This window comes from Rhinolophus sinicus, linkage group LG01 (genome assembly GCF_036562045.2).
Source record: "Rhinolophus sinicus isolate RSC01 linkage group LG01, ASM3656204v1, whole genome shotgun sequence".
NCBI classification, from domain to species: Eukaryota; Metazoa; Chordata; class Mammalia; order Chiroptera; family Rhinolophidae; genus Rhinolophus; species Rhinolophus sinicus.
Genome location: NC_133751.1, coordinates 49368899 through 49391968, shown reverse-complemented (window position 1 = coordinate 49391968; position 23070 = coordinate 49368899). Strand labels below are relative to the sequence as shown.

Sequence of the window (23070 nt, the reverse complement as noted above, 5' to 3'; positions counted from 1 at the left end):
TAATGGACAGGGAAACAACAGGTGCAGAGAGGTTTCGACTTCCAAATTTGAGCTCTTTCCACTGCACGGGCACTATGACACCAAGACAGTTGATCGATCTAATAGCCGGGATGGCTAAGTCACCAACCAGCGGGGAGCCCTACACAAAGGGATGATTCACATCCCAGGCTGGGTAGAGCAGGATGGCAGATCTTCACACTACTCAGAATGGTGCACAATTTAAAACTGAGTTGTTTATTTCTGGAGTTTTCCATTTAGTATTTTCAGTCTATAGTTAATCACTAACTGAAACCATGGAAAGCGAAACCACAGATAAAGGGAGACTGTTGTATACCACGCTGTTGTTTGATGGCAGAATTAATCTTCCCTCCTTGTGACATCACTATAGATGTACATGCGTATAGCGCTTAAAATCAAGTTTACAAGTGTGTATTTAGAATAGAGATTGTGAACAGGGATTGTCTAACTTCAGTGCACCAAGTTCGGTCAAGTGCTTTGGTATTTAATAGGTGCTCAAATGAAGGTTTATTCAAGAAGAAAAGATCTATAACTAATGCTAAATAAATGTAAAGCATAGAACCCAGTACATGGATATCGTTCCTCTCCAACCAAAACGCGCAAAAAAAGACAGAAATAAAGCGGAAAAAAGAAAGATGGGAGAAACTGAGGGCCTCTCTTTCCCCCCCCTTTCCCCTGCCCACGACAGTTTCCTAGGAAAGCTCCAGAAGGGAATCAGGCATGACCAGTGACATCACTGCACCCCGCGGCGCTATCATCGCACCCCATGGCAACCACCCCACAGGCCAACCCACCAGGTCACTTTTCCACTTCACAGAGATCCAGATGTGGGTGAGGCCGCGCGAAGCGCGGGGCCTTACGTCACATCCAGTTCTCAACGCGCCACTGCTGGAAAGGGAAAGCCGCGAGCTGAGGGGCGGAGCCAAGAAAGCGCGCGTTCTGGGAGGGGGCGGAGCCGGCTTAAGGATGCCACGTCACGTCCGGGAGCGTTAGAGCCCGTGTTGAGGCGGTGCGGAGCAGTTCGGTTACCAGCGGGTTGGAAACCAGTGTGTTCTGGGTGGCTGCGGCGGAACCTCTGTAAAGAAAGCAAGAGGTTGGCAGCTTCGATTGAAGCACGTCGAGCTGAGCGGCGGCAGCAGCTACGAGTCATGAGCGACAGCGGCGAGCAGAACTACGGCGAGCGGGTACGTAGAGGTGGTGCAGGGGGCAGCTGTGTGGTCCCAGCTTCTTGCGTCTCTTTCTAGGCCCGTCGGCCTCGGACCGGGAGACGGGCGATTTAGGCTGAGAAGTCTGAGGCCGGGAGGATGGGAGTCGGTTTTTAAAAGCCTTTGTGGATAGTGTTTTTTGTCGTGAAGGAGACCACAGGTAGGTTTATGTGGCCGAGTACCCGAGTCGGCGGTTTTTTCCGTTATAGGGGGGATTAAAGATGGCCGCTGCGTCCCCTCGGTGTTGGGGGAGGGGAGCGGTATCTTATTTCGCCGTTGCTCTCCTGCGAAGGCTCGCCGCAGCCATCTTGGGCTGGCGGGCTTGGCGCGCTGCCAGAGGCACAAAATGGCGGAGGAGCCGCGCGCCGACGCAAGGCCAGGCGGCGCCTCGCAAGGCCGCGTGGGGCGGGTGCGGGAAAAGGCTACGTTGTTTGGGGACTTTTACCCGATGCTTAGGCAAGGAAAGGGTCGTCCTGTGGGCCCGTAAAGGATGGAATCTAGTGTGTTCTTGGGACTTTTAGGATGGGGAAAATTTAACTGAGGCCGACTAAATTCTAGGCCCGTTAGTTTGAGGGGATTGTGCGTGGGCTTTGTGTTAGGCCTAAGTCGAGTGCTTTTCTTTGATACTGAAAGGGCTTTCAAACCAAATAGTACCCAAATAAAATAGACCGCGAGGTCTCCATTTTTCTCATTTTATGGAGTAGATACTTTTCCACTGGATTGTGTGGGAGAAATTGGCGGGCAACGATTTATAGCGCCGTTATTTCCTTTGTTTTGAGGTATTCTGATTCTGTGGACCACAGTTAGTGATTTTCCGTATTTTTAAGTCTTTATCTCCCAGGTTGAGGAGTTAGGTGAGGGTTAATTAAATTTTAGGAATAAAACTTCCCGGCGTGATGTAAAGCTTGGTTGCGGAGTGTGGGTTCTACTGAAGATGCCACAATATAAGGCTTGCCCCCAAGTCTTAGCTATTTGAAGGTTAAGGAGAATTTGTTACGGTGATAAAAAGCACCATAGAACTTGATCGGAATAAGTTGGGTATTTTTACAGTTTGTTAGGTTTTTCTCTAAGTCTCAATAGTAATTGTCAGGTAAATATATCCAAATACCTTAGCAAACGCCTATAAAACAGATTTGGGGGTGGTTTAAAAGTAAACTGTCTTACCTCCTGGTACATTAATGAACTTACTCTAACTTTGGAGCCAAATATGTTCAATTTGGTTTGAACTAATCAAGCCTCGCCTTTACATATTCAGAGAAATACTGCCTTTTTACATTTTTTTCCCTAAGACGATTCTAATGTCACCAATGTGCGATTGTTTTTTTAAGCTCCTGGCTATGTTACGGTAAGAAAGTTTGGATTGGGCTCACAAATTGTTAATGGCTATGACTTCTATTAATAGTTTCTATCAGCTGAATATACTGTGGAAACTAGTCATTGGTGTTTGGACTGGTAATGGAAAACATAATTTTAAGTCCTCAGTTATTAAAAAAAATTATTGGGTACTTTTGCACTGTTTAGGGACTGCAAAATGACTGGTTTATGATGAGCGTCCCTCTCTATTGAATATACCCGAATAAGTTACTTGTGTCGGTGCGCTTGTGGAGATGAAAAATTGCCCAAAGGAAAATAAATTAGTATACTTTACATTAAGGGAGGAAACAATTGTAGGAATTAGGTCCTGGTTTGAGGCAGCTCACAAGACGTCCTCCCATTAAGTTTTTGAAGTGGTTGTATTTTCTTCTAGTAGGGTATATACATCCTAGTGTTTTTCACAATGCTGCTACATATAATAGTTATCAACTAAATTATGGAATGAGGGAATGCTACAGAGTAACTTAAAATTACATATGAGAAATTATTTTTTTCTTACCTAAGAGTCTTGACTTACTGGAAGAGATTTTCTAAACTAAAGTTGTGGGGTGCTTCCATTTGGTTTAGTGTTTGTTTTGTATGTTGATTGCTTTCAAACTAGCCTTTTGGAACCTGAAGTTGTTAGGATAGACCTAAAACACGTGTTGGGTTAAAAAGAATGCTTGGCAAACTGTAAAGGTCAATGGAAAAATTTAAATAAAATGCCATAAAAAAGGCTAGGTAGAACGGTCAGGCCTGATTGGCTAAAAATTTCCTTTTGAAAGTGCCTGAAAGCTGAAAAGTTGCATTCAGGGCAACATTACTGTAGCCTTGTAGCCTTCCTGGGGCCTGAAAAATTAAATCATTCAACTCGAGGCTCTCAAATATTCCAAACTGTTCACATGTCACTAATAGAAATCTAATCAGTTCAACTGTAACCTCCCTCATTTATCTAAAACTTTAATAATCCTGACAGACATGGACACACCCAGTGTGACTATTTTTCTCCAATCCCTTTACATGTTCGAAGTTCTTTCCTAAGGAGAGTGGCTGTGTGTGGGCAATAAATTAAGTTATCCTCAGTTTGGTCACTCTTAGAACTGGTTTAGTGTGTCCCCTTGGCTCATTTTAAATGCATAAGTAGGGTGTGTCCTTGAAATTTTGTGGTTTATGTCATACTTAGTTGTATGTCAAAGCCTTTTACCTGTAGGATTTTTGTGTCAAAGTTGATTTACAATTAAAGAGTGTAATTATAGAGTTGACTTCCCTGATCTGTCCAAATCCATACAAAAGTAAAATGTTCTTCATCTACAAATTCAAGTTGCTTCCAGTAATTTACAAAAATTGCTCATAAACATTTTTTTGCAAAGCAGTTGACTTAATCACCTTTGTGGAGAGAGGCACTCTTAGCAGTTATGTCACAATTTGGAAGAATTATGTGACAAAGTGTTGGTAATATTAGGGAAAATAAGTCTTTAGGGCCCAATTATGGTCACAGGGTTTAGGTTATGTAAGGTTTGTTTTTTTGGTCTTGCACTGGCTTAATGTTCTATCTTCTAGGGATTGTAATTTCTTGAGCTTCTACAAATGACTATCTAGAGAATGCAGAAACTAAATAAGGAAACACTAATGTATGGACCAGATGGTTTTAATTTGTCACGTTATCAAGGTTACAATAGCAAGCAGTTTAAGAAAGTACTGATAGAACATTGTTTTTTTTGTAGAAATGTTTGCAATATAGGTATGTTATCTTTATTCTTGTTTTCTGTAAGAGATGGTTAGCATCTGAATATCATTCCATCAAACTGCTTTTCAGATACTGCAGTTCTCTTCTTCTGCTTAATCTTGGATTCTTTTTGTATTCTTTGTTTTTAGCCCCTAACTCCAAATTCTAATTTTCAAAACTGAAACATCTTAGTCTATTTCTTTCGAGGGAATTCTAGCCATTGCACCAAATTCCTTTAATAAAGGAGTGAGTTTATGTTCATGGGAGGAAATAGTTTGCATTGTATCACTGAGTGGTTAGGTATGAGTCTTGAAGAAACCAGATTGTTAAGAATGCTTTAATGTTGTGGATTGTCTGAAACTAAAAGGTGGCATTTTCAAACTGAAATTCCAAGTGATTATAAGGTAAGTACTCTTGGTTTTGTGAAAAGATTAAAGAGGAATTCAGATGGTGGGAGATGTATTAAAATGGAATCCTCCTTGTACAATGTTCGTTGCCTTACCCCCTTCGTTATCTCCAATAAAACCCCAAACCTAAATGATAAAGATTAATACTTTCATAGTTGACTTCACTTTTTTGCCCAAGAGGACAGAGCTACAGTAACGTATATATCTTTTGAGCCTTAGCATTATCTTACATTGATCAATTTTTACATATTAAATTGTATGTATTGTTTTCTCACAAGGTACAGTGATGGGGGGGGGGTGATGCTTAGGAATTTTAAGTGTTTTGCCCAGTTTAGTTTTGGAGGGCTTTAGTTTCATACTAGGTCAGTCTTGTTTTTTAAGCTGCAAGCCTAAAACAAGTTCTTTACTACAGCAAATTAAGAGTCTTCAAGTTGTCAAAAATCTTTGCTTTGAATTGGGTTTTGGTGGTATTTTCAGATTGTTACATTTATCAACATAGGTGATCTATTATGATAGCATAGCACGAGGCCCCTCTTTTTAATTGATTTTTGTGCTTAGATACTGGATTTAAAGGTAGTCTTAAGAGTCAAAAAACATACTTAAACTTGCTTTTGCTGGAAAGTACTAAATGTTTTATGAATGTAAATGTGAGTGTACTGTTGCAAGAGTTCTCAAAAGTATGTCAGGGCAATGGGCATGTCAGGTGATGGTTTTTTCAGAGCATACGTCCCAGTCTGGATTTTTTTATCCACCCCAACCTTCGGGTAGAGTAGCTGCAGAAAAAGATAAAATAGTTCTTACAGTGATAATGAGTATTGGCCTTTATGATAGGATTAATGAGTTATTCTTTGCTCCCTCCCAATTTTTAAAATATTAATTTGGAATTGACCTAATGAGTTTGCACGTTTTTAATGTTACATGAATTCCAGTTGTAACCCCTAGAATCATTTTAACAGAAACTGTTGATGGAACAAGTTTCTGCTTATTTCTAAGTAGGCGCTCTTAACCAAATAATACTAGTCCAATAGTTGGTCTTCTGATTTTAATAAAAGGGCTACTTGAACTTAGTAGCTGAGTTTAAATAAACCTGGTATTTACATTATCTAATACTGTCTTTTGTTCAAATACAAAAGGAAGAAGATTGAGAAGGGGTAATGCAATAATAGCAGGAAGGCATCCATATTGAAAAGTTGTGATATCTAGCGCTTTGGCCTCCATTTCAGTATCCTGTGCATCTAAGTTTATCCGTACATAATGTTTAGGAGGCCCTAAGAGGAAACCTGCTTGGGCATTCTGATTCCACGATTACATTTGTGCTGCCAGCAAACATTTCCCATTACATTTTAGTGATGGATATATTAAAAGAAAACCAATTACTGTATAAATAATTGACTTAAAAACTATACTGAAACTTATGCTTGCTTTCTTACAAAAGACATTACAACACACACTTCCCATGATAGCCATTGCTGTCTTTATGCCCCAATAGGCATAAAGCCTTATTTTTAAAGAAAGTTTCCCCCACCCCTCCCAAGAATAAAAACTAGGAGAGGAAATTGTTGACTGTGAAATGAAAGACCATACAGTGAAATGCAGGAAAACTAGGATGTTTAACGAAGGCAGTATTTGTTTAGTGTGTTCAACAGACACGTACACTTTATTGATGTTGTCTTTTTAGTAATTTCAGGAGGTGAGCTGTATTTTTTTCCCATTACTGCCACCTTTAAAAGTTGAATATCTCCTTTGACTGCAGATTTTAATATTTGTTCACTGAGGGGGGAAGTTCACCAAAAAATACTTGAACACCACTGTTGCATTCAAGTTTGTTCTGCTTTCCTTCATAGCTATTTGCATATAGTTGTTTGACTTGATTTTGTCTTTTTATGGTTTCAGTTCTAAATTTAGTAGTTGGACCATTCATAATATAAAATCTGACTAGAGCAGCTTTCTCTAGGGGTGGGTTGAACACTTAACATATCATCCAAAATTTCAGATTCTCTGACATTGTCTTTCTACAGAACTCTTTAGATACGCAGTACAAAAATGTGTGATATTAAATACATTTCACCTTATCTAGACACGTCACAATTTGTAAACCTTTCCAACCCTGAGCCTTGTCAGCATTGTACAAATGAATTGACCATGCTTTCCTTTCTTGCACTTTTGTATTAACGTGTCACTTTTTGACTAGAAATGTGCTTTTGACACTTAACATATTTTCTACTGATAAATACAATAAGTGTGAAAATGTAATTATAGTCCTAAAATGTTAGGTGAGCCCTTCACATTCAACTTAAGCATGATAAAACTATTTGGAGTAGATAAATGAGGTTGATTACCATATATATTTTAGAACCAACAGGGAACTATGTAGTTTCCGTTTTTTGAGCTGCATATTGTAGGGTTTTTGGTGTTTTTTTTTTAACCCAGCAAAACAAAAGGGATTTTTTTTTTCTAGTTTCAGTTTTGGCACTGGATTTTATCCTGGAGTTTTAAAATATTCTTCATCCTGTTCTTTTTCTATTAAGGTTAATGTTGAAGAAGGAAAATGCGGAAGTCGTCATTTGACAAGTTTTATAAATGAGTATTTGAAGCTCAGGAATAAGTGAAGCTGAAATTTGAAAAAATAAAAGAAAGAATGCATGCTAATTATCAGACCAGAAGTCCCACTTGTAGAATATTGAGCAATTTGTGTGAAGTGGGGAAGATGAAAGAAGTCAGAATTTGAAACGGAAGAATGAAGAAAAGAAATAAAAATGAAGTTAAGATAAGAAGTAATCTGGAATCAGAAAGCACTACGCTAAGTAATTACTAGTCTGTTTATGTGTCCCTGTATATTTTGCTAAACATGCATGCATTATTTGTTTAATAGAAGAAAATATATACAGGGTAAAGAAGTGCCTTCCAGGGGAAACGTTTAAATTAGGTAATTCTAATTTTAACTTCTTAGACAAATTATTGAAATGCGATTTTAAAAAGAAATAATCCTTTGTAGTCAAATACTAGGCAGGAGTGAGCTCTCCAGCTTGGGTAACTGGCTTCATGTTGTTCCCTCTACATTTTTTTGGTCTTTCTAACTCTGCTGGTGCTGGGGGGCATGAGTGAGTACTTCCAGAGTTGGAACTGGTGGTCTGTGCCGCCACTCCCACCCCCTGGACTTCTACAAATGCACTGACCCCTCCCTATCTTTCAGTAGTGAAGAATGTATAGTAAAATGTTTTCCTAAAGAAGTCGCCAGGATAGTTATAGAACCAAACCCTCAAAATCCAAGGAAAGCCTTGAACGGGATAGTTACTTTTGGCATTAAATTAAAACAATAATTTTTTTCCAGATGGCAATAGTGGAAAGCTATGACCACTTAAGCCCTAACTTTAAGATGCATGTGTGTGCTAAATTCACAAGGATGATTCTTAATTCTTTTCTGTTTAATGCTTATTCTAGCTGAATGACAAGGGTTACTGCTAAAAATATACTGGCTTCCCTTAGAATAAGGTGGGTTACACAAGTGAACAACAGGGTATCTAGCTCAAAGGTGCTTTATTTCTTTTTCTCATTTTCTGCTATTAACACTTAGCTATTACAATGATGTGAGAGGTATATAGTAGCTTTATTCTGGTTCCTTACTCCCACCACTTATTGGGAGAATAAATCCAAAGTCGTTTCCTCTTCTGTGTGTTTTGTTTTAGCTGAGTAGGAGAGTCAGATGGTTGGTATGATACCTTCAGTTGGATGGGATAAGTACACATGTCAAAGTAATACTTAGTGGTAGCCAACCCACAGCTGTCTTTTGCCCTATTGGGAAAGCCAAGGTTATCACTTCTTCCTGAAATGAAGACAACCTAAAAAATTTCCTGAGTTGTCAGATCTTACAGCTAATGGAAAAAGTGGCTTAAATAACATTTCTAGAATGATCCATTTTCTGAGATTATAGGGCCGCTTGTCAGTGTGAAATTGACCTTTTTATTATTTCTGTAACTTGCAAGCAGAGGAAAGTTATTTCTAGTTATAGGGGACAGTTTCTAGCCTTTGCCCTAATTGCTACTTTGAAATTTCTTGCCATGTAGCAACTAATAACATTAATGTTAATTTTGCATTCTGAATTACTTACAGGTTAGGTAGAGACCTGGGGTAAAAGTGATGTGAATGGATGGTTCTATTCAAGCCCACAGATTTCTTTTATTAGGAGACCTGAAAAGTCCTTGGGGGGGTCCAAAAGAGAAAAGACCTCTCAGCCCTCAAAGGGGAAGAAAGCAGTTTGGGATTTGATTGTATGTCCTAAGGTAGATAGGGGTAAGGCAAAAATAAACATTGATGCTATTGGACCGTCTCATCCGTTTGGCGTTTTTTGTCCCCTTGGCCACAGCATTTCTGAGGGACACCACCCACACACCTGCCATTTAGCAGGTAAGGGAGAGATAGGCCTTTCATCGTGGGCAATAAGGTACATGCCCCAGGAGGGCTGATTAATGCCAGTGGCAGGTGGAGCAGAGATGATAGAAATGAAACAATGTTTCAGGAAGGTGCCTTTGCCAAGAATAATCAGGTAGGCTGCATAAAACTTAAGAAATTGACTAAATCAGTGAGATTTAAATAGCATCGGAAATATGCTGTTTTTAAGAAATGTAGACACCCAACTCTAGACATACTAAAATCAGCTCCAGTTTTGGGACTTGTGTTTTTAAATGCTACATAGGTTTACTGCATACCTTTAAGATCCACAGTTCTAAATTTGATTTACTTCATTCAGTTTTTTAAAATAATACAGGAGAAACCTAGCGATTGATTATTCCCACTTCTATCATCTCCTTTCAAACAGTTATTTCTAAGATACTGCCATTCTCAGAATTAGGGAGATGGCGATTAAGGCATTTTGTTGGAAGGCTGAGTTTTTCCTGATGTGTCCTCTGTTGGTTACATATTAGTATATGAGTAAGATCCAATCTATAAGAATTTAATTCCTATTTAGTTTTCAGGGAATTTTTGTCTTTATTTTAATCATGCTAATCTTAAGTTCATGATCCTTTTCCTTGAGGTATTGATGTCCAGAGTAGTGCTTTTGGTAGGGTTTTAATATGTTGACACTTAGAGTTTTGTCACCCCTGAAAGTGGACTTTGAATTTTCCTTGTGTGTAGGGGGCTTTCCCAGCGGGTTTTACAGATTTGCCTGTGGATTAAGGGTTAAAAGTTAACTATATGCTTTTAGATTTAACTAATAATTTTAGGTCTCACTTCTTCTAGACAGGTTCAGTTTCCTTGCATATACTTCTTAACCTGCTAATGGCCAACATAAGCACAAATGGGTTTAACATGTTTAATAAGAATATCCATGACAAGTAAAGTAGGTGGAGGCATTGTTTAGGTGTTAGCCTAACTAAATGTCAGTGTAGACGGGAAAATCTTTGCATTCTGATTTTCCCCCTATTCTGGGTCTAAAAAGAATTGCTCACAAGATCTCTCGGCCTAGAGCCAGTTAGTTTTAGAGCCTAAGGGAAAAGTCTTACAATTTTAGAAGTACTTGCTCTTAGTGGACAGACTGGTAAAAAGCATTTCAGCTTGGAATAAGGCTGTTTTGTTTAATGAAGCAAGAGGCTCTTTCTATCCTCTCTTTATACTCAGATCCCTAGACTGACTGGTTTCTATTAACTACAATAACTTTATTGGTAATCTTTTAACTCCCAAGTTGTTCTCTTTGGTTTCCATAGTTGTTTCTGTCCCATGAAGTAATCTTTATAGCAATGGATTAAACAAAGGCATTTAGTAATTTTTGGGTCCCTATTACTATTTTCTAGGTTAGTTTTTGCCTGTGGTAGAAACCATAGCCCCAGTTTTGAGAACTACTTTGTCCAAGGAGGAAAGTGAGGTGAATTGTGCTTTTAATGTCCCAGTGTTCAGACTGTTTGCCACAGAAAGCCAAGGGATTGTTAATTCGGGTCCCCAAAGCTGCAGTACATCTTTTCAACTATTGGTGTTAAAGGCAGCCCTTTTCATTCATAATCAAAAGTACCATCTTTTTCTTTGAATCTCTTTACAGTCATTCTTGGGGGAAGGAGTGGAAAGTGCCACATTTCTTACCACATCACACCATGTTTTATAATGACTTTGAAATCTTGTTACAAAGTTTCTAAAGTAGTTTTCGGCCTAGACACCAGAACTCATTTTACAGGCTGAGTTCCTCTTCCCTGTTCTGATCTTCAAATTTTAACTTGTCTCATGCTTTCTTTTTCTCCCTTGGGTGACATAGAAAGGAACTCCTAATTTTCTCCATTATGCTGTAAATCACAGAACATATTCTAAAATGTTTTGGGCTATAATTTAAAATAATCACATATCTTCTATCCTTTCAGGAATGGCCAGAAAATTCTAAAGGTCTACCAACAGGGAGGTGTCTAACTTTTATCCAGCAGCGTCAACATTGATTCTTAATCCCTACAGTGACTTATTGTAAGGTTGGTTCCTTTTGTGTTGGCCAAGAAAATTCTGAAGGTCTACCACACAAGGCAGTCTCTGATAACTTATCCAGCAGCTTCGACATTGATTCTTCTATAATGACTTGTAAGGTTGATTCCTTTTGCGTCTGCCCATTTTTGCTCTACTCTGGGTGGAAAGACTCACTAGAGTATGCCTTTTAATTTTCCTAACGTGGATAACCTGTAATAAAGGTTGTTTTGCTTGATGATACCTGAGTTAGCTGTCAGACTGAGTGGATGTTCTCTTTATCCAGTTTTGGTGCGTTGGCAGACCATTTTTCTGGTTCCTTACTACATGTGTATGCCTTTTCTACTGATTAGTTGCCTAGTTAGCGGTTTACCCATTCCATGGCTATTTTTTTTTAGAGACCGTTTTTGTGCCACTTACCTATCGGCTAGTCCTAGTTTTGATTGGGAAACCGCTGGGTATATAGTATATACCTAGACTTTGGTTTTTGCATGTAGTTCCTGAACTCTCCCTTTCTGAGCCTAGATGAGGAGCCCTTAATTTTAATCTGTTCTGGTTTTAATGTGTCCTTCAGATAACTTTTTTAGCTTATTTTCAGTTCCCCCTGTTTGCCCTGGCTCAACTCCATTTAGCTGAGGAAGCTGTAACTCCCTGGCACCCTCTGCTCTCCTTGCCTTTGCATAATTCACTGCCTTTCTACTGTAGCTCCATCCGGTTGCTTTGTTTACTTAGGGGCCTCCCACCATGGTTAGACGAAATAGGGTCTTAAACAGGGTCTAGTGTCCTTCAAGCTGGTCCTTGCTTTCCACTACTAGGTTTCTGCCTTTTTCTAGGACTTGAACAGATTATCCTTGTCTCTCTTCCCACTGCTGAACAATTAATATAATTTGAAAAGTTGAGGTCTTAATAGATCAAAAACATTTTAAAAGTAAGTTTTATGGATTTTGTAGGCTTTTGTTTTATAGATGGCAACGTACTTGAAATAGGTGTGAAGTATAGGTGTCATAGTTAATAATAAGGTTCTTTCTCACCCTAGTCTTTATGGAGTCACATTCCCAAAACAGTCCTTGGACAGTTCCTCAACTGCTTGGCTTTGACACCCCTTTCTGAAGAGACTGGGGTCAGTTAACTCTTATCACTGCTCCAAAAAAAGGTGAAAGTTCAAGTTAATTGACTTACGTCAATTGGAGCAATGTAACTGAATACCAGGTATAATTCAGTTCCTACCCTTACCTATGTTTTCTTATCTTGGAAGGGGATTGCTTTCCCTCACCATTTATCTTACAGCAGATTATTTGTTTTTAAAGTTGCCCAGAAAGTATACAAATTAAACTTTTGACATCTACGTGTAGGAATCCCGTTCTGCTTCCAGAAGTGGAAGTGCTCATGGATCTGGGAAATCTGCAAGGCATACCCCTGCAAGGTCTCGCTCCAAGGAAGATTCCAGGCGTTCCAGATCAAAGTCCAGGTCCAGATCTGAATCTAGGTAAGAAAGACTGTCTTGGGATTTTCTTCTGTTACTCTTGGCTTTGAAATTGGTGTGTGGTTTGTAAACTAGGAAGATAGAGAGGGTTAGATCATTTGTTGGCCTGTTTAATATTGGTACTAAAAATGAACTTAATTTTAAGTTCTGGGAGACCTAAGACTAAGTGGTTAAGAGCCTGGGCTTTTTGAGTTAGGCTTCAAATCTTACCTCTATTTTTTCTGGCTTGGGCAGATTACTTAACCTTTTTTCACCTTAGCTTCCTTATCTATAAAGGCAAATTAGTAATAGTACCAGTTCTTTAGAATTGTTGTGAGGATCCACTATGAGTTTAAGTAAACTGTTTACTAATATGGCAAATATACTATAGAATATTGGCTTTCGATAACTACAATTCTTGATAAATAGTTGTAGTCTGGTATTACAACATGTATGTATACAACAAAAGTAATGCAGTGCACTTTTAATGTTGGTCAAGAGTAGGCTATATGTCCTGGTTTGCCTGGGACAGCCCCAGTTTATGCCTGTTGTCCACACACAGCACCCCTTTTTTCTTACATGTCCTGCCTGGTTTAGATAACAGATGTTGATTTTAAAACACTGCTGGAGGAAACTACCGTGGTAGTGATTCTCACTTAAGTGAATGATGGTCATAATAGGGGAAACAAAATGGTGGTATTCTAAGGGGGAAAGGTAGGCAGTAATCAAGCTAGTAGGAAATGCATGTTTTATGATTTTCAAGATAATTGAGTGTGTTAATTTTAATTTCTTCATTATTTTAAGAAATGTTGGAAGGGAGCTAGTAGTGGGTTTTTGAAAAAATTATTTTTAAACTGCAGTTACTTTTGCACCAACCTAGTAGTTGATATTCAGTATTTTGTATTAGTTTCATGTGTGCAAGCTCGTAGTGGTTTTTACCATGTTTCCCCAGAAATAAAACCTATCCGGACAATAAGCTCTAACGCGTCTTTTGGAGCAAAACTTAATATAAGACCGGGTCTTAATTTACTATAATACAAGACTGGGTCTTACATTAATTTTTGCTCCAAAAGATGCGTTAGAGTTGATTGTCCGGCTAGGTCTTAATGACTACTGATACAGAAGAAAACTTGATTCCACTTAGTTGGTACCATGTATGCCTGCATTGTGTTCCGTCTTCTGGAGTTTAGAATAGAGTATTAAAAGAACTGAAAGCTATATCTTGTCAGCTATTTAGTCATAACCTTTAATCCTTTGTTTTGTAGGTCTAGATCCAGAAGAAGTTCTCGAAGGCATTACACAAGGTCAAGATCTCGGTCTCGCTCCCATAGACGATCCCGTAGCAGGTCTTACAGCAGAGATTATCGAAGACGTCATAGCCACAGTCATTCTCCCATGTCTACTCGCAGGCGTCATGTTGGGAACCGGGTAAGATGAAAAATACTGTTTTTGAAGCTGTGGATGGTCTAAAGCCATTTTATTAATACAGTTCTATCTCTGTTTTGCTTTGTTTTGTGTTTTGGAAATTAGAATTGATTTTGACAATGGAGCATTAGCAGTGAATACATGAGTTACCTCTTGGGGCTTTAGTGTTTTGAGACAGTCTTCTTTAAGGTATCTCCCATGTAATAGTCTACATTTGGGCTATCAGTTACATTTTAAGTAAAACACTGTCATATTGGTATAACTTAGCCTATCAAATAAAAAAATCTATTGTGCATTGGTTTTATAATAGTATATTAGATCATATAGCATCTATATGTTTTATACTAGTGTTACTCAAGTTTTCTGGGTTTCTTTTAATATACTTTCTATATAATACACTTCTGACTTTCCTGATTGTATTTAAACAAGTTTCTTTCAGGTATTGAGGCTTTCCTTGTCTTTCATGAAGCGTTCCAAATGAGGTGGCATTTAGTGTAACTTCTATTATGATTTCATTGTATAATCTGAGTGGTTTTGTAGGGTGTATGAATTTGTTTTTGAGTGCAGTGGGATATGTAGTAAATAAATGAAAACTTTGGGTAAATTCATATAGCAACTGGGATGGCAGCAGTATGTCCCGTTTTTCTTAAAATTGGAAGCCGCTTAATACCTGTTAAAACAGTTTCGTGCACATCTTTGGTTTCATTCATGTGTATATGTGAATACTTGTGAATATTATGTTTCTAGAAATAGAATCAAGGTGAACATGCCATGCCCTTTTATATCTTTAGCAGTTCAGACCAAGTTTGTGGGTAGCATATCTTAATTTAGCATTTTTAATAATTTATCGTGTTTCATTTCTCTGGTTTGTAGAGATAATGCTATTATTATCCTTATGCCTACATATTGTGAATCTGCTGGCATTTCTTAGAATAAATTCCTAGAAGGTGAATCCATCAGGCAAATTGCCCTTGAAATCTCCCCCGAAAAAGCCAGTTTGCTTTTCAATAGTATGTGCTCCTGTTTCCCTCCACTTAATTCTAGGGTTGAAGTGATTCCTTTAGTAATCCTTTCTTTTCTGTCCATTCTTAAATATGCTAGTAGCACTTGCTGTAATATGTTAATTTTAAGTCTTTAGTCTGTTTATCTACTTTTATTGGTGGTGACATTTTTGGCTAATTGATGTGGTTCCCCCCCCCCTTTTTTTTTTTTTTTTAATTTTGATTGAGACATTTTAAAGTTCAAATCCATTTTTCTATTTCTAGGCAAATCCTGATCCAAATTGTTGTCTTGGAGTATTTGGATTGAGCTTGTACACTACAGAAAGAGATCTAAGAGAAGTGTTCTCTAAATATGGCCCCATTGCTGATGTGTCTATTGTATATGACCAGCAGTCTAGACGTTCAAGAGGATTTGCCTTTGTATATTTTGAAAATGTAGATGATGCCAAGGAAGTAAGTAAAAGCCTACCTACACCTTGTAAAATACCAGTCCTATTGTAAACAATGACCAAGTACTTGGGTGAAGACAATTTTTGTTTTTACATTGTAAATAGATATGTAACTGTAGCTTGAGTTAAAGGAAATGCATCCTTCTGGGAACAGATTGGCGTCAGTAATACTTTGAACTTCTTTTTCAACTTTCTGTGGAAAATTTCAAAGATACAGAATACCAGAAAAGTGTGACTTACGATAATTGCTTCTATCACCACCACCACCCCCCCCAAACTTTTTAGTATTTAACAACTTGTGGCCTAGTATACTTCAACTCAGTCCACCTACCACCACCACATTATCTTAAAGTAAATCCCAACATACATGACTTTACAAATGTGGTACATATCTACATAAAAGGTATGTAAAATATGAGACTGTTGATACTCTTACTTAGACTATTTAATCAGTATTTACACTGAAGGAATTTAGAATGGAGAAAAATAAGTTACAACTCAGGAAAAAGGAACTGGTTTTGTGTATATTGGCAAAGTGATTTCATATTTAGATGTTAATCGACTTGAGGCAGAATGTAGGAAGTAGACAGCTTGTAGTATGTAGACTAAAAGTGGAGTGCACAAATCGGGGCCATATTTTTAAATTTGGGCTTGTGACTCATGATAATAGGTGAAGTCATTTCCAAGGGAAGTATAAGGAAAGCTTGGGAAACAATGATAATTAAGAGATAAATGTTGAGATTAGGAATTCAGCTCTAGATAAAATATAGTTCTTTATGAAAATTACCATAATTTTTGAAAACTAAGAACATGATCTAAAGAAAAAATCGAAAGCTGGATCCAAGTAATTACAATGTATGACTATGAGATCTGAGAAATTGAAAATATGCTTTAAGATGTCACTCCAGCTTCATTTAGTAATAATTTATGCTCAGAGGTATAAATAGGATTTACCCAAGGTTACTAACAGCATAGGCCTGATTTCCCTAACTTTTTGGTACAAGACCACAGTTAGCTTTGTGAAGAATAGCATATTACATCTGAATCCATAGTGTCAGAAAATGTCTCCTGAGGTTTAAACTTTTAAAGTAGAAAATGGCATAATTGGAGTTAGAAATTTATATTCTACTTAGGTGGAGGGTTTTTTTTTGTTCGTTTGTTTTTTGTTTTGTTTTTTTTTCCCAATTATGAACAAGCTGCAACTAAGTCTTTGGTGTGGGATTTTTGTTTTGCTATGAAGTGCTACTACTCTTTCAGGTAATTGTATGTTCTAGATGAAGGAACTATATGTAGCTGTCTTCATTCCACCTTTTTGCTTCCATAGCAGGGTTCCATCAACTTTTCTGTAAACAAATTAGACAGTAAATATTTGGGGCCTTATGAGCTATAGGATATCTATCACAACTTTGCAACCTTGCCATTGTAATGCAAAAAACAGCCATAGACAATATATAAATTAATCAGTGGGGCTGTGTCCCAATAGAACATTATTTGTGGCCACTAAATTTGAACTTCATATAAATTTCATTTATGAATTTTCCTAGCCATTTAAATTTTTATCTCATGGGTCATAGTTTGCAAATATGCACTGCTTTAGAGCTAGAAGCACTAAATTTGTGGTTAGGTACCATAATCACTTCAAGTGTTTCATGGGTTAAATTGACCTGTGTGGCTTTTTCCGATACTTTTCTGAGTTTTATGACTAGTTTTTACAAATGAAACACTTCATAGGGGAAACAACAGCCTGTTAATACATTCTAGGCCAATGTTATGTTCTGGCCAACATTAAAGGAGTTTAATGCACCTAACAAATATCCAGTTGGACTTAGAGATATTGGATACTTTTGGCTTTGTCCAAGATTTGTGTGTGTGTGTGTGTGTGTGTATGTGTATAACAGCTTAATTATCTTTTGAAGGCAAAAGAGCGTGCCAATGGAATGGAGCTTGATGGACGTAGAATCAGAGTTGATTTCTCTATAACAAAAAGACCACATACCCCAACACCAGGAATTTACATGGGGAGACCTACCTAGTAAGTTTATTTTTGAGTTAAAAATTTGACGGCTCAGTTTGTTCACTTGTCCCAGAAATACATGTACTGGGGGGAAATCTTGGGCATTTCATCTAATGCTGCCACAGTATAAATCATTTTTCCTGTTTTTCTTAACTGGCTAAAACTATTCGATACGATATATTCAGTGGAAACGTGCCACAATTTCCGATTGACACCATTACATAAATCCCATCCCACTTTATCATAAAGAAATGCTATGTTTGACTTTGCTTGGTCAATAATGGAAACTTAACCATTACAGGTAAAATCAAGTTTGTATAAGTCATACTCAAGTTCATTTTTTAGTTTTTGTTTCCTTAAGCATAGTGGAAACAAGGACTCCAGTTTTTGTACTGAATGGATACAGGATACTTTTTTCATTTGTCATCATTCTTACCAGTGTATATGCTTTTTAAATTTAATGTTCTTATTTAAGGTAGAGAAGTGTACCATAATTGCCATGTTGTTTTTTAACAGGCTGAATATTTTCCCACTCCAAACTAGATTCTTCATATGATTTTGTTTCTCTGCCTCTAGGGAAAGTGGGGGATTGGCAAATTGACTTAGTTGAAAGCAAGTTAGTAGAATATGTGTACTTCCTTAATCAAAAGATTATAAAAATATGTATGTACATTGTTATGGGGGGAAAGGGGGCAGTGTTGATCCACTATCAGAATTCAAATGGGAGTAATACTCATTTTTCAGTTAATTCATAGACACGTCTTTTCTGATACATACATTATCAGAAGAAGCCTATGAGTTAATAATTGTGAGTTGTTAGTTGGTGTATCTGGTTTCGTTTTTTTCTTTTTTTGCCTAGGATAAGAGAATAAACCAATTGCCCAGTTATGTCCGTAGAGCTTGGCTGTGTGGGTTGTGTTACCTTTAAGATCAAATGTTCATAGCATCATTCTGCTGCTGATAAATATCTGAACAGTTTCTAACAGCAAAAGTCATGTCTAGGAAGATAGGGACAGCCACTTGAGGTTTTATTAAGATATGTTATTATTCATAGTGGCAGCTCACGCCGTCGTGATTATTATGACAGAGGATATGATCGAGGCTACGACGATCGGGACTACTATAGTAGATCATACAGGTAAGTTAACCGTAATACGAAGTTATAAAATGGTGCCAAAAGTTTGAAGGAAGCACCAACTCTTCTGAATCAGCTGTAACTGAGCAGCACTATGCCTGCTTTAGCCTTAATAAAAGCATTACTTTGTTATACTATGAAATCTAGAGTTAGTTTAAACCAGATTCTAGAGTTAGTTTAAACCAGATTTTAAGGTTATGTATCTTTAACATAATACGTGCATTTCTTTTTAAACATCAACTGTAAACCAACCAAAATACCTGGTTTCAAGCTTAACAGTGGAAATAAAATTATTGTATTTTGCCATTTATAGTGCGTATTTTTGGCCCAAATCTGTGAGGGAAAAATAAGGATGTGCATTATACACGGGTAGTACTGATTCCGTATCTATATATATAAACGTTTTTAATTTTTTTGTTTATGCTTGAGTTAAAAGTGAAACTCTAGAAATCAATAATGATATCCACATGCAAAATAATACCCTGGAATACGATAATGGTTTTGTTGAACTTAGGACAAACTTGGAACGACGAAGGCTTGTTGGTCTTCTGTGATGTGTAAATATTGTACCTTTACTACCGGTACATAAAATACCTTGTACTTTGTATCTGTTCTTGTGTAGTGTAATTATTTGTTACGTGAAATTTTTTACACCATGATATGTTAAAAAATAAATGCTAAAATTCCTTTATAATACAGAAAACAAGTACCTAAGTGTAAATAAAAATTTGCATTAAAAAATTAAAATTACTTTTCCTCTGAAAGTTTCGCCTAAAAACGTGGGTGTGCATTATACATGGCAAAATACGATACAGACCATATACTTCAGTTTTTCCCTTAAAAGGTTTTTTGTTTTGTTTTCTCTCAAGCAAAATAAGCTACACGAAGCAATTTTTGGTCTGTCTAATGTATCGTGCACACTAGAAGTTAGAGAAAACTGGTTCTTAGGAGTCCATAAATACAAGAACAGTAAGAGTTTTTTCATTAGCAAAATACTGATATATTTTTAGGGGGTGGTAGAGAAAAGTTCATCGTACTTGGAGAAACAAAAGATGTCTTTGAGGATATTTTTCAAAGATAAAAATGAAGTACAAGTTTCCTTTAATTTTAGCAGCAGCAGGTAATTTAGAACCCTGCCTGCCTTGTCAAAATGTAAATTGTGTTATAAGTACTGACCGCAAGAATCCATGATGCCTTATTTTGGTGTGGTGTAGTATGAATGTTGTTTTTTCCACACTATTTGGTAATGTTCTAACACGTTGCGTATGGCGGGGTTTTAAATCCCTCGTGAAGATTCTCGTGATCCTTACGCAACGTGTTACGTTGACCGTTGTCGATGTGTTACTGTCTGTGGGTGTGAGTTGTCTAGGGTGCCCCTGACATTTTTGGCCGTTTTACTGTGGACAGAAAACCTTCCCCCGCACCCCCTTAGAGCACTTTTACATTAAGTGGCACTTGGGGGATTGATTTGTGGAGGCTGAGAAGATTAAGGTGGTAGCTTTGATTTTTAATTGAGCATTTACTTAGAATTGTTGTTTGTGTTAATGATATTTGTTCTAGCCAGCAGAGAGAGCTCTGCCAGTTTGTGAAGAGGGTGACAAAAGGAGCTCTTTATCACTTAAAAGAAATTGGCTTTCATTTCTGCTCTGAGTTTTTATTTTCCTGCATGAATTGTATATTCTTTCAAAAACTCATAAAAATGAATGTTTTTCTGCCTTCACAGAGGAGGAGGTGGAGGAGGAGGAGGCTGGAGAGCTGCTCAAGACAGGGATCAGATTTACAGGTGTGCCAGGGGAGGGTTTAAAATCTGTACAGCAGTAGAATGGCTTACACGAAGACACTCCGTTACTGGTACTTTGCTTAGTTAAATTATAAGTGGCATTGCACAAAATTAGATTGCATGAAGTTCATTAAAATATTGTGACTGAAGCCCAAGGACGACGTGTCCATTTGTGATTTTGCAGAAATGAATTGGGTTATTACTAGGTAATTAGTGGTACCATTTTGTACTTTAATGAGATAATGTTACAAATTAAGGTCACTGATAAGAACCCATAGTATTTTCAGTCTTTATTCTTCATAGCTATCCTCTTGGACTTTTAATTTGTTTGCTTTTTAATAAGCATCTTAGAATAAGCAATGAACACTCAAGTCAGTCAGTCTTAGACAAAAGGAAACTACTTTGATGCACTAGTGAGATTTGTTTTGGGTATTCATGAGGGTGTGGTTGGAATTACTGGGAATTAATTTTTGTTTAATATTTTAATAGAATTTAAAACGGGTTAGATGATCAATTGATGAAATAAGAGTATTTAACCTCATAGTTTGGTTTTTTGGTACTGGGCCTGATCTGTTTCATTCTCAGGACTGAAACAGACCTTGAAATCCCATGACTAATGCAAAGTTTTTGATGGTCAGTGATGGCCTCCTAGTTTTAGAAACTGATAAGGGGATTGTATATAGTCTTTATATGTCATTTAGTCTAATTGTGATCTGTGGAGCCTTAGACGATCTTGACATTTGTTTACAGAAGACGGTCACCTTCTCCTTACTATAGTCGTGGAGGATACAGATCACGTTCCAGATCTCGATCGTACTCACCTCGTAAGTTTTTGTCTTGATATGATTTAGTTTATATATTGTAATAGTACGGCTTGCCCTCGTTTACCAAACCATAGCAAAGTAACTATTTCATTGGCAGAAAAGGGGTTGGATCTCAAGTAGTTTTGTCTCTAACACACACACACACCCGTTTTATGTATAGGGAGGGTTCCAGAAAGTGTATGAAAACCACCCTTGGAATCTTACTCTTGTTGCTAATTAATATAGTAAATGCATAGTATATTGTCACCATTTGTAGCTTTTTTTTTTTTTTTTTTTTTAGGAGTCCTTGCAATTTTTGTACAGCATGGGAACATCTAAGTAACTTAAAACCTTAGCTCTTAGATTGAGTTATACTTTCCAAATATTTATATTGTTTCACTTCGTTCTCTCATTTCTAGTGTAACTCTTACGTGAAGGTCTTCCTCTGTTTTCACAGAAGAGAATCTGGTACATAGTAATTCCCTAATGGCAGAACAATCTAAAATTCTCACCATTAAAGTATACTTGAAGTCAGTTCATTCAGTATCGATGCATATTTATATATATATACTTTTTTCTTCTCAGGTCGCTATTAAAAGCATGAAGTTGACTTTCTGAAACCTGCCCTAGAGTTGGGAGATTGTTTGTGGACAATATTTTTTATTGTCTTCTGTTTAAAAAGTGAACAGTGCCTAGTGAAGTTGGGTGACTTTTACACCTTTTATGATGACTACTTTCGGTGGAGTTGAAATGCTGTTCTCATTCTGCATTTGTGTAGTTCGGTGCTTTGTTCAAAGTTAAGTGTTTTCAGAAAAGTATGTTTTGCATGTATTTTTTTACAGTCTAAATTTTGACTGCTGAGAAGTTTCTATTGTACAAAACTTCATTTAAAAGGTTTTTCTACTGAATCCAGGGTATTCTGAAGATCGAAGCCTGTGTGTAAAATGCTACCAAATGGCAAAAAGCAACAATAAAGTTTGATTTTTACTTTTCTTTCTAACATCAGTGGTTAGCAGAACTGTTCAGATTAGGTTGTCAGTAGTAAATTCAAGACAAAAAACGCCAGTTTTCCTCCGGTCCATTAAACATATACCATACTTAATATACCTGCAATTAAGTGTTAAAAAATTAAGCTCTGTAACTCAGTACTGCTAGTATTAGAACTAAAGATCTTTCAATACAGCAAATGCTTAATGCTTCTATAATGTGGATTTGTCAGCCTTTGTGTAATCTGTATTATAGCAGGGAGTAAGACGAGATAATACATTGTAAGCCTTAAAAAGGCTATTTCTTAAAGCTGTTATAAGGGGATAATGGTATTTCAACTGGTTATCAGCAAATGACATTACATTCCACCATAAATGTACTCTCATTCTAGCTTTTAGACTGAAAAAAACTGGGTGCTTCAGAGTTTGGGGGAAAAGAAGGGAACACTACTGTGTTGTGGGTGAACTGAAGACTGCCTGTTCATTTTTTAAATATTATTTTCAGGTCCTTTGCTTACCAGAGGAGGCCCAATTTCACTCAAATGTTTTGAGAACTGTGTTAAATAAACGCAAATGAAAAGAGTAAAAGGCTGGTACAACTCAGTTTACAAAGAAGGTTTTGTTTATTTTAACGTTACTTATAGAGTTCATTTATAGTTTTTAGTCCCTCGTGCAGTATCCCTTGAGCTGAGTATATTCTTTGTGCTGGTTTAAAAAGAAATATATTCCTGGAGTGAGTAACTAGGTATTGCAGTGATCATCGTCACTTGGGGACGACATTGTATTAGATTATTCTTCACACTTGTCCTAATGGTGCTTCAAATGCATGTTCTCGATATTGTTTCTTCCGAATTTCTGTTACTTTTCATGG

At 37.2% G+C, this 23070-nt stretch overlaps 1 protein-coding gene across 5 annotated transcripts; it reads left to right on the top strand.

The window, feature by feature from the left end:
- Positions 1-815: 815 nt before the first annotated feature.
- On the top strand, positions 816-22802 carry TRA2B (transformer 2 beta homolog). Of its 5 annotated transcripts, none has more exons than XM_074329070.1 (10): positions 985-1202; positions 7238-7513; positions 12497-12630; positions 13872-14034; positions 15297-15485; positions 17398-17513; positions 18550-18633; positions 20354-20413; positions 21161-21234; positions 21799-22802. In XM_074329070.1, the coding sequence occupies exons 4-10, from the start codon at positions 14002-14004 to the stop codon at positions 21807-21809; spliced, it is 567 nt and encodes a 188-aa protein (XP_074185171.1). In that variant the 5' UTR covers positions 985-1202; positions 7238-7513; positions 12497-12630; positions 13872-14001; the 3' UTR covers positions 21810-22802. The 5 variants fall into 5 exon arrangements, with proteins under 5 accessions (XP_019591387.1, XP_019591386.1, XP_074185171.1 ...); XM_074329076.1 differs by having other exon boundaries at positions 7238-7635; XM_019735828.2 differs by lacking the exon at positions 7238-7513 and having other exon boundaries at positions 816-1202; positions 21164-21234.
- Positions 22803-23070: the final 268 nt, after the last annotated feature.